This window comes from Indicator indicator, chromosome 4, assembly GCF_027791375.1.
Source record: "Indicator indicator isolate 239-I01 chromosome 4, UM_Iind_1.1, whole genome shotgun sequence".
NCBI classification, from domain to species: Eukaryota; Metazoa; Chordata; class Aves; order Piciformes; family Indicatoridae; genus Indicator; species Indicator indicator.
The window spans coordinates 32,655,545-32,667,735 of NC_072013.1; the positions used below are offsets into that span (position 1 = coordinate 32,655,545).

At 48.3% G+C, this 12,191-nt stretch overlaps 1 protein-coding gene across 1 annotated transcript; it reads left to right on the forward strand.

Moving 5' to 3' along the window:
• Window positions 1-1,566: 1,566 nt before the first annotated feature.
• On the forward strand, window positions 1,567-6,741 carry GNPNAT1 (glucosamine-phosphate N-acetyltransferase 1). Its single transcript, XM_054400519.1, has 6 exons — window positions 1,567-1,598; window positions 2,876-3,063; window positions 3,650-3,712; window positions 4,776-4,903; window positions 5,394-5,455; window positions 6,489-6,741. Exons 2-6 carry the CDS (start codon window positions 2,892-2,894, stop codon window positions 6,634-6,636), a joined length of 573 nt encoding a protein of 190 aa, XP_054256494.1. The 5' UTR covers window positions 1,567-1,598; window positions 2,876-2,891; the 3' UTR covers window positions 6,637-6,741.
• The last annotated feature ends 5,450 nt before the right edge of the window (window positions 6,742-12,191 follow it).

Consider the following 12,191-nt stretch of genomic DNA (forward strand, 5'->3'; position numbering starts at 1 on the left):
CTCCGAGGAGGGTGTGAGGTGAGGGGACCCTGCTGCGGGACTTTGTGTGGGGGTGAGGGGACCCTCTTCGGGCGTTCCATGTGGGATCTCACTCCTGAGGGGCTGCTTCGGCTGAGGGGAGCTGTGAGGACTCCCTGAGGAGGCACACGTGGGGCTGTGTGGATCCCCCCCGTCCCGAGGAGTGGTGGTTCAGGTGGGCACCCTGCCGCGGGGCTGTCATCCCTCTGTCAGCTGGTCTCCCAGCGCTGGGGAGCTGGCAGAGGTCCGGCCGAGCAGCCGCTGGCTCCCAGGATGGGGACGCGGGGGGGAGGGTCTCACTTCATGGGCACCCTTGGCATACCTGGCCACCTTCCTGGAACAGTGCAGAGGAAGGTAGGATGGGTGAGTGGGGCTGAGTGTGTCCTGTGGGCGCTGGCATGACCCCATCCTTGCCCTGTCACGAGTGGGAAGCCTGGGAAGCTCCAGGAGTGACTGCAGGTGTGTACCAGGGCCAGCTCCCGGGCTTGGGGAAAGCTCAGCAAGCTTGGAGGGGAAATGGGCCACTCATCAAACCAGGCCAGAGCTCATCATCTTCCTCATACGTTCATCCTTGATTTGTGGAGTGTTTTTTTTAGAGAGCAAGTCATATTCCTAATTCCAGGAAATGCATGAAACTTCTTCCTGCTCCAGCTGTGACAGATGCAGTTTGAGAAATAACTCTTAGTTTGTCAATTAACTGCTTGAAGTGCATCAACAATTTTATTTCCTTTGTGTGCTTTTCTACCACTGTGTGTGGTGTTCTATAACCCTGAGCTGAAATTAATTAGGTTTAGTCTGCACAGAACACGAATGTTGTTACAGACACTCACAAATTCTAGCAGGGTTTTGTTGGGGGACAGGGTAATGGCAGTATTAGAATAATTGAGATCTAGGCAAAGAGATGCCAAATGTGTTGCTGAAACCAGGAAGGCTTCAGTCTTGCTTAGCAGGGACCAGTTTATTATGGGCTCCATAAACTGGTGTGGTCTGATGGCTAAAGCTCAGGATTGAGATTCAGGAGACGTGGATTCTCACTTCTGACTCCCCTGTCTATGGAATTTCTTCTTTTCTTTTTTTTTTACTTCATTTTTCCTGCTCTTTCATTTTGAAAACTCAGGGGGTGGGGGGTGAGAATTAGCACTGCTGTTTATTTGCTCTAACAGCTATGGGGTTTACTTTCCTGTGCAAGGTTGAGATGAGAATGGGGATTTTTAAGGCTAGTAGATACCAGCAGGTGGCCTAAAAAAAAGGAATTTGTGGTTATTTTGGGTTTTTTTAAGGAGATTTTTTTCAGTTGGGTTTCCAGCTTTGAGGCCTGAGTGCTGCAGCTATGCTGAGGTGTTTCATAGCTGACATCCTCTGCGCTTTCTCTGGCAGCTTAATAAAGCTGTGACTTGTCTTATTTTGAAAAGCATTCATCCCAAAGACATTTTTGTTTCTGATTTTTATTTGGCCTGTCCTACAGCATCAGACCACCATAACTTTTATGGTGGAGCTAAGCGAATCTGAAGATGAATAAAGAACCTAGCCTGGGGAGAAGTTCCCGTGAAGTGCTCTGTTCACACCAGAAACCCAAACAGGTATTCCCCAGGTGACAAACCAAGGATTAGTTTCCTGTTATCTAGCAAGTAGGGAAATATATCTCGTTGCTTCCTCTTATCCCTGATTCCAGATAATGCACAATTCCCAAATCTCTCTTTAATCATTAACAGGAGTCTGTCATCTTGGCAGTTCAGTGTTCTCCCAGTTAATGGACAGTGAGGGCCTGTGCTTCACAACTGTGAGGTGGCATCAGGCCGTGTAAATACCCTGAGCCAACACAAGACAGGCAGTGCAGGCTGCTGGATCACCTGGGATTTCATCTGTGTGACAGGGTGGCTCTGGACTGAGACATGAAGTATTTGTGTGATGGGGCTGATGGAAAAAAGCCTCTACTGTGGCTACCAGAGGTTGAAACAGAACACTGATGGATATCATCTCCTCTGTACTCAGTAAACTCAGAGAGCAAAATGCTTCCCTTTTCAGAGGGCTGGAGGGGTCAGTGTCTTATCTGGGTTTGTTTTTCCCAAGGAAAAACTTCCCAGATGAACACAAGTGCCACATGTGTTGACTTCAGATCATAGAATCACAGAATGGTTTGAGTTAGAAGGGACCCTAAAGATCATCTAGTTCCAACCCTGCTGCCATGGGCAGGGACACCAGGTTGCTCAAGACTCCATCCAACCTGGCTTGAACACTTCCAGGCTTGGAACCTTCACAGGTTCCAAGTGTCCAACCTGTTCCAGTGCCTTACCACCCCTATGGGGAAGAATTTCTTCCTAATGTCTAATCTCAAATGATCTTCTTCCAGTTTGAAGCTATCAGCCCTTGTCCTGTCACTCCATGCCTTTGTAAAAGGTCTCTGCAGCTCTCCTCTAGCCCCCTTTGAATACTGGAAGGCTGCTCTAAGGTCTCCCTGGAGCCTTCTCTTCTCCAGGCTGAACAAGCCCAACTCTCTCAGCCTGTCCTCACAGTAGAGGGCTTCCAGCTGTCCCATCATTGCTGTGGCCTTCTCTGGCTCCACTCTAACAGGTCCCTGTCTCTCCTGTGCTGAGGGCTCCTGAGCTGGTCTCAGCAGAGTGCAGCAGAGGGGCAGAATCCCCTCCTTCCACAGGCTGCCCATGCTGCTGGGGGGACACAGTTGGTGTACGCTCCATGCTTTAACCCTCTGGTGAAGGAGCTTCAATTGCAGATAAAGTTTTGTTCCCTTTTCTTCACATCCCTGAGGAATATCACATGGTGTGATATAACCAGGGGAGACAGCACACTGAACCAAAAGCAGACCAGAATGTCCCTTACCTGTGTGTTTCTGTTCCAGAACACCTGTTGCAGCCATGATGCCTGTTGCAACCGTGATGCCTGATGACACGCCGATGTTTGACCCAAATATTCTGCATGAGCTTGACTGGAGCCAGAACACCACCACGTTTTCTCCTGCTATTTCTCCTCTAGATCCAGGAGATGGCCTAGTTTTGAGACCACTTTGCACTGCTGATTTAAATCGAGGTAAAGTAAAAAAAGTAAAGCTGGGTGCTGAACTGGATAAAATGTATTGCTACAAGATAGCTGGGGATTGCTCATTTTCACACATTCGCAGCCTGTGGGGGACATGTTGGAAGGGGCCTCTGGAGATCACCTAGTTCAACCCTCCTGCTAAAGCAGGGTCATCTAGAGCAGGTTACCTCCCCTGGCACAACTTGAGACAGTTTCCTTGTGAGACAAGACCAATCCCCACCTCACTCCAGCCTCCTTTCAGGGAATTGTAGAGAAGAGTGAGGCCTACCCTCAACCTCATTTTCTCCACGCTGAGCAACTGGAGTTCCTTCAGCTGCTCCTCACAAGGCCTGTTCTCCAGACCTTTCACCAGCTTTGCTATACTTCTCTGGACCCACTCCGGCATCTCAATGTCCTTCTTGGACTGAGGGGCCCAAAACAACACAGAATTGGAAGGTGTGATCTCACCAGTGCTGAGTACAGAGGTCCTGCTGGCCAGGGCGATGTTCTCTTCAAACAGCCATTGCACTCTTTGGAGCTAATCGTGTGTCTCTGTCCTTGACTGATATTTGTTTCTCCCCCTCTTCTTTAATAACAGGCTTTTTTAAGGTTCTGGGTCAGCTGACTGAAACTGGAGTTGCAAGCCCAGAGCAGTTCATCAGTGAGTAGATCATAATTTCTTGGCGTTTCCATAGTGGTTGTTGGGAACAAGAGGATACTGATGGCAAAGCTGCTTGGGCGTGCCTCTCCTGACTGCCTGATGCCAAAGGGATTTATTAGCTCAGCTACCCTGAGGCAGCCTCTAGCACTAAGTGTTGGATCCAGTTTGAGGTATCCTGGAGGGCATCTTGGCTGGGACAGGCCTGAATTGTATTCCTGCTTCTGAGGCCGAGCTTTAGGTACTCGGTAGAGGGGGGATGGCTTGTTCTGGTTGAGTTATTGCAGCACTTGCAGTGAGGCAGAGGCCTCTGACCTCCACAGCATCCTGAGCTTCCTTCACTGGTTTGTCTGAGATTTAGGAAGACTTGGAAGTGTTGCCAGTTTTGTCATAGTGTCCATCTGCAAGGACTCTGGGAATGGACGCTTCTCTTGGCAGCTGAGGGAAAGGATTTTGTTTAATTTCTGCTTTTTTCCTTCTCCTGTCGGCTTGGTCTATCTCTGGGGCTTCCAGCTTCTGGGATTTTCACAGAATTGCAGAATCACAGAATGCACTGGGTTGGAAGGGACCTCTAGAGGTCATCTGGTCCAACCCCTCTGCAGTAAGCAGGGACATCTGCAACTACATCAAGTTGCTCAGAGCCCCATCAAGTCTGACCTTGAATGTTCCCAGGGATGGGGCTTCCACACTGTTCCAGTGTTCCATCACCCTCATAGTAAAGAACTTCTTCCTAATGTCCAATCTAAATCTACCCTTCTGTAGTTTAAAAGCACTCCCCCTTGTCCTAGTGCTACAAGCCCTTGTAAAAAGTCCCTCCCCAGCTTTCTTGTAGGCCCCTTTCAGGTACTGGGAGGCCATCAGAAGGTCTCCCTGGGGTCTTTTCTCCAGGCTGAACAACTCCAACTCTCTCAGCTTGCCTTTGTAGAAGAGGAGCTTCTTTTTTGCCCTAGGACAATGCTGAATCCTATGCAGTGGTATGCATTCAGAACCTGTTGCAAGTGTTTGACTTGACATCAATTTCATCTGAGATTGATGCTGACTCTCTGCTCTCCGTCTGCTCCCACAGAAACCTTTGAGCACATGAAGAGATCCGGAGATTACTACGTTACTGTCGTAGAAGATACCAACCTTGGCCAGATTGTTGCCACGGCAACGCTGGTGATAGAACACAAGTTCACTCACTCCTGTGCAAAGGTAAATTCTCTCACTGCAGGAAAAAGATCCTCTCCCCTGACAGGTCATTCTGATGTGTTACTGTGTGATGAGGTACCTTGCAAAGGCACTTGAAAAGTAACTCCCATCCTTGGGTGCTCAGCAAAGAGTAAAAAGGGAGCTTTTCGCTTTTCTTGAGGAAAATGAGCAATCTAAGTCTGTCCTGTCCTCCCAGACCTAGCCAGACGTGGTTCTGGTGAAGCAGATGGCTGAGGATCTTGCTGGTGTGGAGTCCCAGCTAAATGTGTGAAAGCAGGGAGCTGGAGAGATACAAACCCCTTGGCAGGGAAGAGCTGGGGTGGGATTGAAGTTCCTGCTGGCTGCTGGAAGGGGACTTACCACTGTCAACACTGTGTGTTGACCACCGGAGGAGCTGGATCTAAATAGAAAAGAGAAAATCCAAGGGTGAAAGGTAGGGCAGAATCTCACACAATAGTGCTCTGTTTGACTTAACACCTCACTGTGTTTTCAGAGGGGAAGGATAGAAGACGTCGTAGTAAGCAGGGAGTGTAGAGGAAGGCAGCTTGGTAAACTGTGAGTATTTCATCACCTTTGTCATTCAACAGCTGGTTTCTGTCCCCTCACCTTATGCTATGAACAAAGACAGCTCACAGAGCAGGATTTTCTCTGCAGGGTGGGTCCTCCCCAGGCAGATGTGTGAAAGGAGTTTAGCCAGTAGGTTGCGCTAGCTAGCAGCGTGAGAGCTGAGGTTCTTGTATCAGTCATGTGGAATGGGCTGGAAGGTGCTAATATATCTAGGTCGGGGCAGTCCCTTGCTGTCAACACAAGCTGGAGAGTAGTCCCCTGCTGGAGAGTAGCCCTGAGGAGAAGGGGGTGCTGGTGGATGAAACATAAGCTGGCACTGTGCACTCACAGCCCAGACCCCGGTCTGTCCTGGGCTGATCCCCAGCAGTGTGGGCAGCAGGTGGAGGGAGGGGATTCTGCCCCTCTGCTCTGCTGAGACCACAGCTGTAGTGATTGGTCCAGCTTTGGAGTCCTCAGCACAGGAGACACATGGACCTGTTGGAGAGGGGTCAGAGGAGGCCACAGCCCTCTGCTATGAGGCCAGGCTGAGGGCTGGAATTCTTCAGTCTGGAGAAGGCTCCAGAGAGACCTTCTTGTGTCCTTTCTGTGCTTAAAGGGGCTGATCAGAAAGATGGGGACAGACATTTGGGCGGGGCCTGTCGTGACAGGATAAGGAGTAATGGTTTAAACTGAGAGGGAAATTCAGACTGGAGAGAAAGAAGAAAACTTTGATGCTCTGGGCCCAGGTTGCTCAGAGAGGTGGTAGATGCCCCATCCATGGCACCACTGCAGGTCAGGTTGGCTGCGGCTCTGAGCAGCCTGCTCTAGTTGCAGATGTCCCTGCTGACTGCAGTGGGCTTGGACTAGATGATAGTCAACCAACCCAAGCCAGCCTACGATTCTATGACATTTTGTTCTTTTCTTGGGACAGCAGTTTGTCCTGTAGTGCAGTAAAATGCACAGTGCTGTAAAACGTTGTTTAGCCACTGAAATGTGAACCGAGCCCATCCTTCCATGTAACTGCTGCTTTTCTCTCCTTCAGATTAACATCCACCCTGACACTGCTAAGTAAGAGACTGAACTGTTACAAAATCACCCTGGAATGTCTGCCAAAAAATGTGGATTTCTACAAGAAGTTTGGCTATTCGGTGTCTGAAGAGAATTACATGTTTCAACGGTTCTTTAACTAAGAACTTTTAGTCCTTTTTCTTTTGATACAGACTGTTGGTGGAGAAGCTCATGTTACAAACATTCTCTTCATGGAAAAATTGTCTGGTTTATTGCTGCAAATTTAATTGATCCCTATAAATAACATCAAATGTCTAAACCCTGATTTGAAAAAAAAGAAAAATAATCACTGATGTTTTAGAAGGGTCCTTGGGGTTAGGAAAATCAGTGCTTAGAACTAATTTTTACTACTGTTTAGTCTAAGTGGAGCTTATTTTGGTTCTAGTTTGGTTACAAAGAACTCTTAAAGGGATGGTTTTTAACCAAAGGTCTATATTTTTATCTCAAATCTTTTCTCACGTTGTATTTTTCTAAAGGTTTGGGCTTCTTTTCTTGGTAGCCAAAGTCCAGCCCATGGGATGGTTGTGCTGTCTGGGTTCTGTGGAAGGGTGACGTAGCTTGGGCAGGGATGGTGCTTCTCTTGGGTAGAACCAGCTCTGGTTCTGCTTTGCCCATGAGATCCAGTGATTAAATTGGGTTGGAAGTGCTAGTGGTCTTCATGTACCTGACGTTATAGGCACAACTTTCCACAAGCAAATTTGTCACTTTCTGAGGTAGGGGTGAATCCTTACAGGCTAACAGCTGGTGTTCTGGGTCTTGAACTGCATGTGTCCTTCTCGCTGCAGGGCTCCTGCACTTTAGCTGATAACTTTGTTTTCAGGATAATTTTTTTGGACTAAAGAATATCCCAGTGGTTCCCATCCCTGGAACCATTCCAGGTCAGATTGTCTGGGGCTCTGAGCAACCTGCTTTAGATGATGTCCCTGCTGACTTGAGGAGGGTTGGACTAGATGAGCTTGAAAGGTCCCTTCTAACCCAAACTAATCTAAAAGGACTTTTCCAACCTCAATGATTCTGTGATGCTTTGGTTTCCAACAGGGCAAAGGTTACTGGAGAACTGGGATGTTGGATGGAGAATACACCCAGTTTGGAGTGGGATTGTCTTCTACTCCATTGGAATGTGGTTGGGATGTGCAGTGAGGGATCCATCCTCACAGAGCACCAGCCAGCTGGCTCTACTGGATCTCCTGGGAGCCACACATTCCAAACCAGCAGAGAAATGTCCATCCTGAGGGCTCCCTCTTGCTGTGAGGCTGGATACACAATTTGAGCACTTTTGCCAGTGCTGGCAAGCAAATTAATGTACAACGCCAGGGCTCCAACAGTGGTGTCTTGTGTGACAAGTGACAAATGCTCCATCCCTGAATAGGGCATTATCAAGAGGTGAAGGTCTGGATTGTGACCAGTCATGGCCTTACAAGAAGTTCTTTCATGGTGGTGTGGAGAGCTACTTTAAGCTGGGGTGGGGGTTCTATGGAATGTTTCTGATGGTACTCCGCTCACCCTGGTGATGCCTGGTTTGTTTATTTATTGATTATTTTTTAAGGAGAAATAAAAATTATCTTTGTTTAAGCTGAATAAATGGAAGTTGTCAAACACATGTGGTCTGGTTTCCATGTTGCTGCATTGTGCCTAGTGGTGGGGATCAAGTCAGCACAGACCTGGTGTCTTTCAGCACCACCTGCTGCAAAATACCTTTTGGTTTCTGTTCCTTGGACTTGAAAATGATGTTTTGTGACTCATTGATTTTAAGCACGTGCTTGCTGTATGTTTTCATCGTTACAAGGATAGGTTCTGTGAATCCAGTTTTCAAAGGGCATTCTTGGCTCATTCTGAGGGTGGAGCTTTTGTCTGTAGGGACAAACCCCAGCCCAAGCACTTCTCCTGCAAGCAGAGGTGTGCATCCAAAAAGCTGGATTGCTCAGACATGGACACAAGCCCTGAGCTGCCAGGAGCAGGACAGAGTCTGGGATCTGCTGGTCTCAAAGCCAGACATGTTCCTAACCCACTGTGTCCCTGTCTTTCAGGCTTTGCACCACATTTGCTTAGGGGAGAACATCCCTGAGGGAGAGCTGAGCTGCTCCTGACAGAAGATCCAAATGGTTCTTGAGCCCCAACTCTGAACTAATTGTATAAGATCAGCTACTGCTTTCTGATGGGCTCAAATAATTGAGGTGGATTTTCTTGTCTTTCACAGTGTTTAATTAATTCTGAACTTTCCCTAATTCCAGGTGGGTTGTTTGAGTTCTGTGATATCTCCACCATCTAAATAGTTTCAGGCCCTCACTAAGAGTTAATGAAAAGATCAGGAGTGAGGAGCAGGTGATTGTGTGCCCAGCTTAGATCATTGTAAACCAAATGAACTGGGCTGAAAGCTTTGGTTTTCTTGGCTGCATGACAATGCCTCTGCTGGGTGGAATCATCTCATCAGCATCTCCATAGCTAGGAGGAGCTCTTTGTCCTGTGCCAGAGGTGACGTTCCCACCCTTGGCAGACTACACCCAGATGGAAATGGCAGTTACTGCAGCTCTAGGTTGACAGGAGAGGTGGTGTCACATGCTGTGTCACACCTGAGCTGGCAGAACTCCCAGGAGGAAGGCTGGGCTCTGAGTAAGGTCTTCTCCATGAGGAGAGGGTTGTGGGAGTGAGCTGCAAGGCAGGAACTGGCCAGTTACTGGGCAGATGCTGCTGAGCTGATACCTAAGACAAATATCGCTGTGGATTCAGGCATGGCAGCTGGAAGAACACCTAGGACACAAGTACCTGTGTTTTGAACTGGCATGGCTCACAGGAACCAGGAAGATGCCACAAACCCCAGCATTTAGCAGCAGCTGGTGATATGAAAATACACCATGCATCTCCTGAAGTGAAGAAGCCCTCTTAATTTTTCTGCAGTAGAGTTGCTTCAACAGGAAAGAGCAAGACCCACAGGAGAACAGAACCAAGGATCCTGTCAGAATCACGGAATGATTTGGGTCAGTCAGCAGGGACATCTGGAACTAGAGTAGGTTGCTCAGAGCCCCAAAGAACCTGACCTGGAAATGTTCCAGGGATGCAGCATCTACCTCCTCTCTGGGCAAGCAGGGACAGGGTCTCATCACCCTTCTCTCATCACCCTTAGTCCTTCCTTCTCTCTAGTCTGAATTTCCCTCCTTCAGTTTAAACCCATCACAGGACAAAGGTCCTGTCACAAAAGACCCTGCTCAAATGTCTGCCCCCATCTTTCTTCTCAGCCCCTTTAAGTACCAAAAGCCCACAAAAAGGTCTCCCAAAATCCCAGAAATCAACCATAACATAACTGCCAGCTTCTCCAGATTCTTAATGGTGCCTCCTCCTTGGGATTTCACTTTTAGGGTAACAGCTCGCCCCTGATGAGCAGCAGATCTCCAGCTTCTTCACTCTGCTTCCCCTAAGCTGGAAAAGGGAACATCATCAGCACCTTAACATACAGCTGTAGATCCTCTAAAGATCTGGGTCCTGCAACTTCAAATCTGGACCTGCAGAAGGGAGAAAATTCAACCTGTGCTGCTCCTCCAAGGCCAATTACCACCTTTGGTTTAACTCCAGAAAGCAAACAGTAATTGAAATATCTGCTGACAGTGAGCTTAGTGAGACAGATGTCAAGAAGTTTTACATAAAAGGCTTAATAATGGATAGATAAGGAAAACTAAGCTCAGAATCCCTTAGGATCCAAGAGGCTGTTATCTGCAAGTAGCAGGCAGACAGACCAGAATGATTGTAGGAGGCATCAGCAGGGGGTAATGGCATGAAAAACTTAAGACTGGTGGAAAATCATTAGTCATGAAGCTTGTTAGTTTGTGAAACAGTCTCCCCAGGGAAGCACCAGGACCTTGGTGAGATAACAGAACCAGACTAGACATGAACAAGCCTCTCTGGCAGGGGATAGTTAGATGAATTAAGAGTGTTCCTCCATCTGTTTCATCTCTTCTGCCTCCCAAGGGAGCTGAAACAAAGCCATTTAGTGCACTTTTTTTTTTCTGGTTCCCACCCTTGTTTCAGCAGCAGCTCCTAGCTGTGAGCATTTGGTGAATGTTGCAAGAGAGACAAACATCAACAGACTCCACTACAGCCCTGTGGTAGCTTCGTGGGTAAGTGGTGAGACATCCCAGACTGCATTTCCCAAGAGCTCCAGAAGCATTCTTCTAAAGAGAGTCAGTTAATAGAGCCTGCAACCATGAAACCAGCACAGCATGCTGAGCCAGTCAGCTGAACCCTGATGGGCTGGAGTTCTGAAGCAGGGAACAGTCACACATCTTTTCCTTGAACTGAAAGAGTTCCAACTACTAAAGCATCAGTGAGATGGATGAGGGGATCAAGGCACCCTCAGTCACACTGCAGATGACACTAAGCTGGGAGGGAGAGTCGATCTGCTTGAGGGTAGGGAGGCTCTACAGAGGGATCTGGACAGGCTGGACTGATGGGTCAAGGCCAGTGGGTTGAGGATCAACAAGGTCATGTGCTGGGTCCTGCAGTTGGGTCACTCCCATGAATACTCCAGGTAGAGTGGCTGGAAATTGCCCAGTGGAAAAGGACCTAGGGGTGTTCATTGACACTGGGCTGAACATGAGCCAGCAGTGTGCCCAAGAAGGCCACCAGCATCCTGGCCTGGATCAGCAATAGGGTGGCCAGCAGGACCAGGGTGGTGATTGTCTCTCTGTACTCAGCACAGGTGAGGCCACACCTCATGTACTGGGTTCAGTTTTGCTTGGACATGACAAAAACTTTCTTCCCCAAAGGATTGTCAAGGCCTGGAATAGGGTCCCTAGGAAGGTGGCTGGATCATCATCCTTGAAGGTGTTTTAAGAGATGTGCTGAGGGACATGGGTTAGCACCAGACTTCATAGAGTTAGATAATGGCTGGACTCAACAATGCTAAAGATATTTTCCAACTGAAATGATCCTGTGTTTCCTAAAAGATTTTTTTCTTGAGGGATCTTCACTGCTCCAGCACTGATGTAGGCAGCAGAAGACAGACAGCAGTGAAGTGCTGCTGAACTCCTGTTAAGCTCCACTGAAGCTGTGATCTCTGCCCTCATGCAGCACTCTAGGACCTTCACAGTCCATGCACGAAGGGATTGTGAGGCTATATAGCCTCACCCATGTTTCCTGACTTAAGGCCAAGAGCTCATAGCTGAGAGACTTCCTCTCAGCAAACCTTGAGGAGCTTCAGAGGAGACAGGGCAGAGGATCAGCAACTAAGCAAAGACTAGCAAGTCACAGGTGTGGTCAACTTGCCTTGAATACACAAAGTGAGGCAGAAACTCCTACAAGGTAAACAAGCTTCTGGACCATCCTCCAACAAAAGGCAGCATCAGAAGAGATCCTCAGAACAAAAATGGCTGCACTGTTTAGATCTGTGCAGGTAAAATCAAAATATTTGCCCTCAGAGGGTCCCTCTCATCACAGGTTGCCCATTTTGAGGATGACAGAAGCCAGTGGCCACTCACAGCCTCCTTCTCTGCTCTGATGAGACCCCACTTGCAGTGGGGTCCAGCTCTGGAGGCCCCAATAAAATAAGGACATGGAACTGTTAGAGCAGGTCCAGAGGAGGGCCATGAAGATGATCAGAGGACTGGAACATCTGTCCTATGAAGACAGGCTGAGAGAGTTGGAGCTGTTCAGCTTGGAGAAGAGAAGGCTCCAGGAAGACCTTAGA

Bases quoted from the DNA above. Each gene is read 5' to 3' on its own strand.
- GNPNAT1 (XM_054400519.1), top strand. From the start codon at position 2,892: ATGATGCCTGTTGCAACCGTGATGCCTGATGACACGCCGATGTTTGAC. The intron at 3,064-3,649 runs GTAAAGTAAAAA...CTTTAATAACAG, and splicing joins CACTGCTGATTTAAATCGAG to GCTTTTTTAAGGTTCTGGGT. The intron at 3,713-4,775 runs GTGAGTAGATCA...CTGCTCCCACAG, and splicing joins AAGCCCAGAGCAGTTCATCA to AAACCTTTGAGCACATGAAG.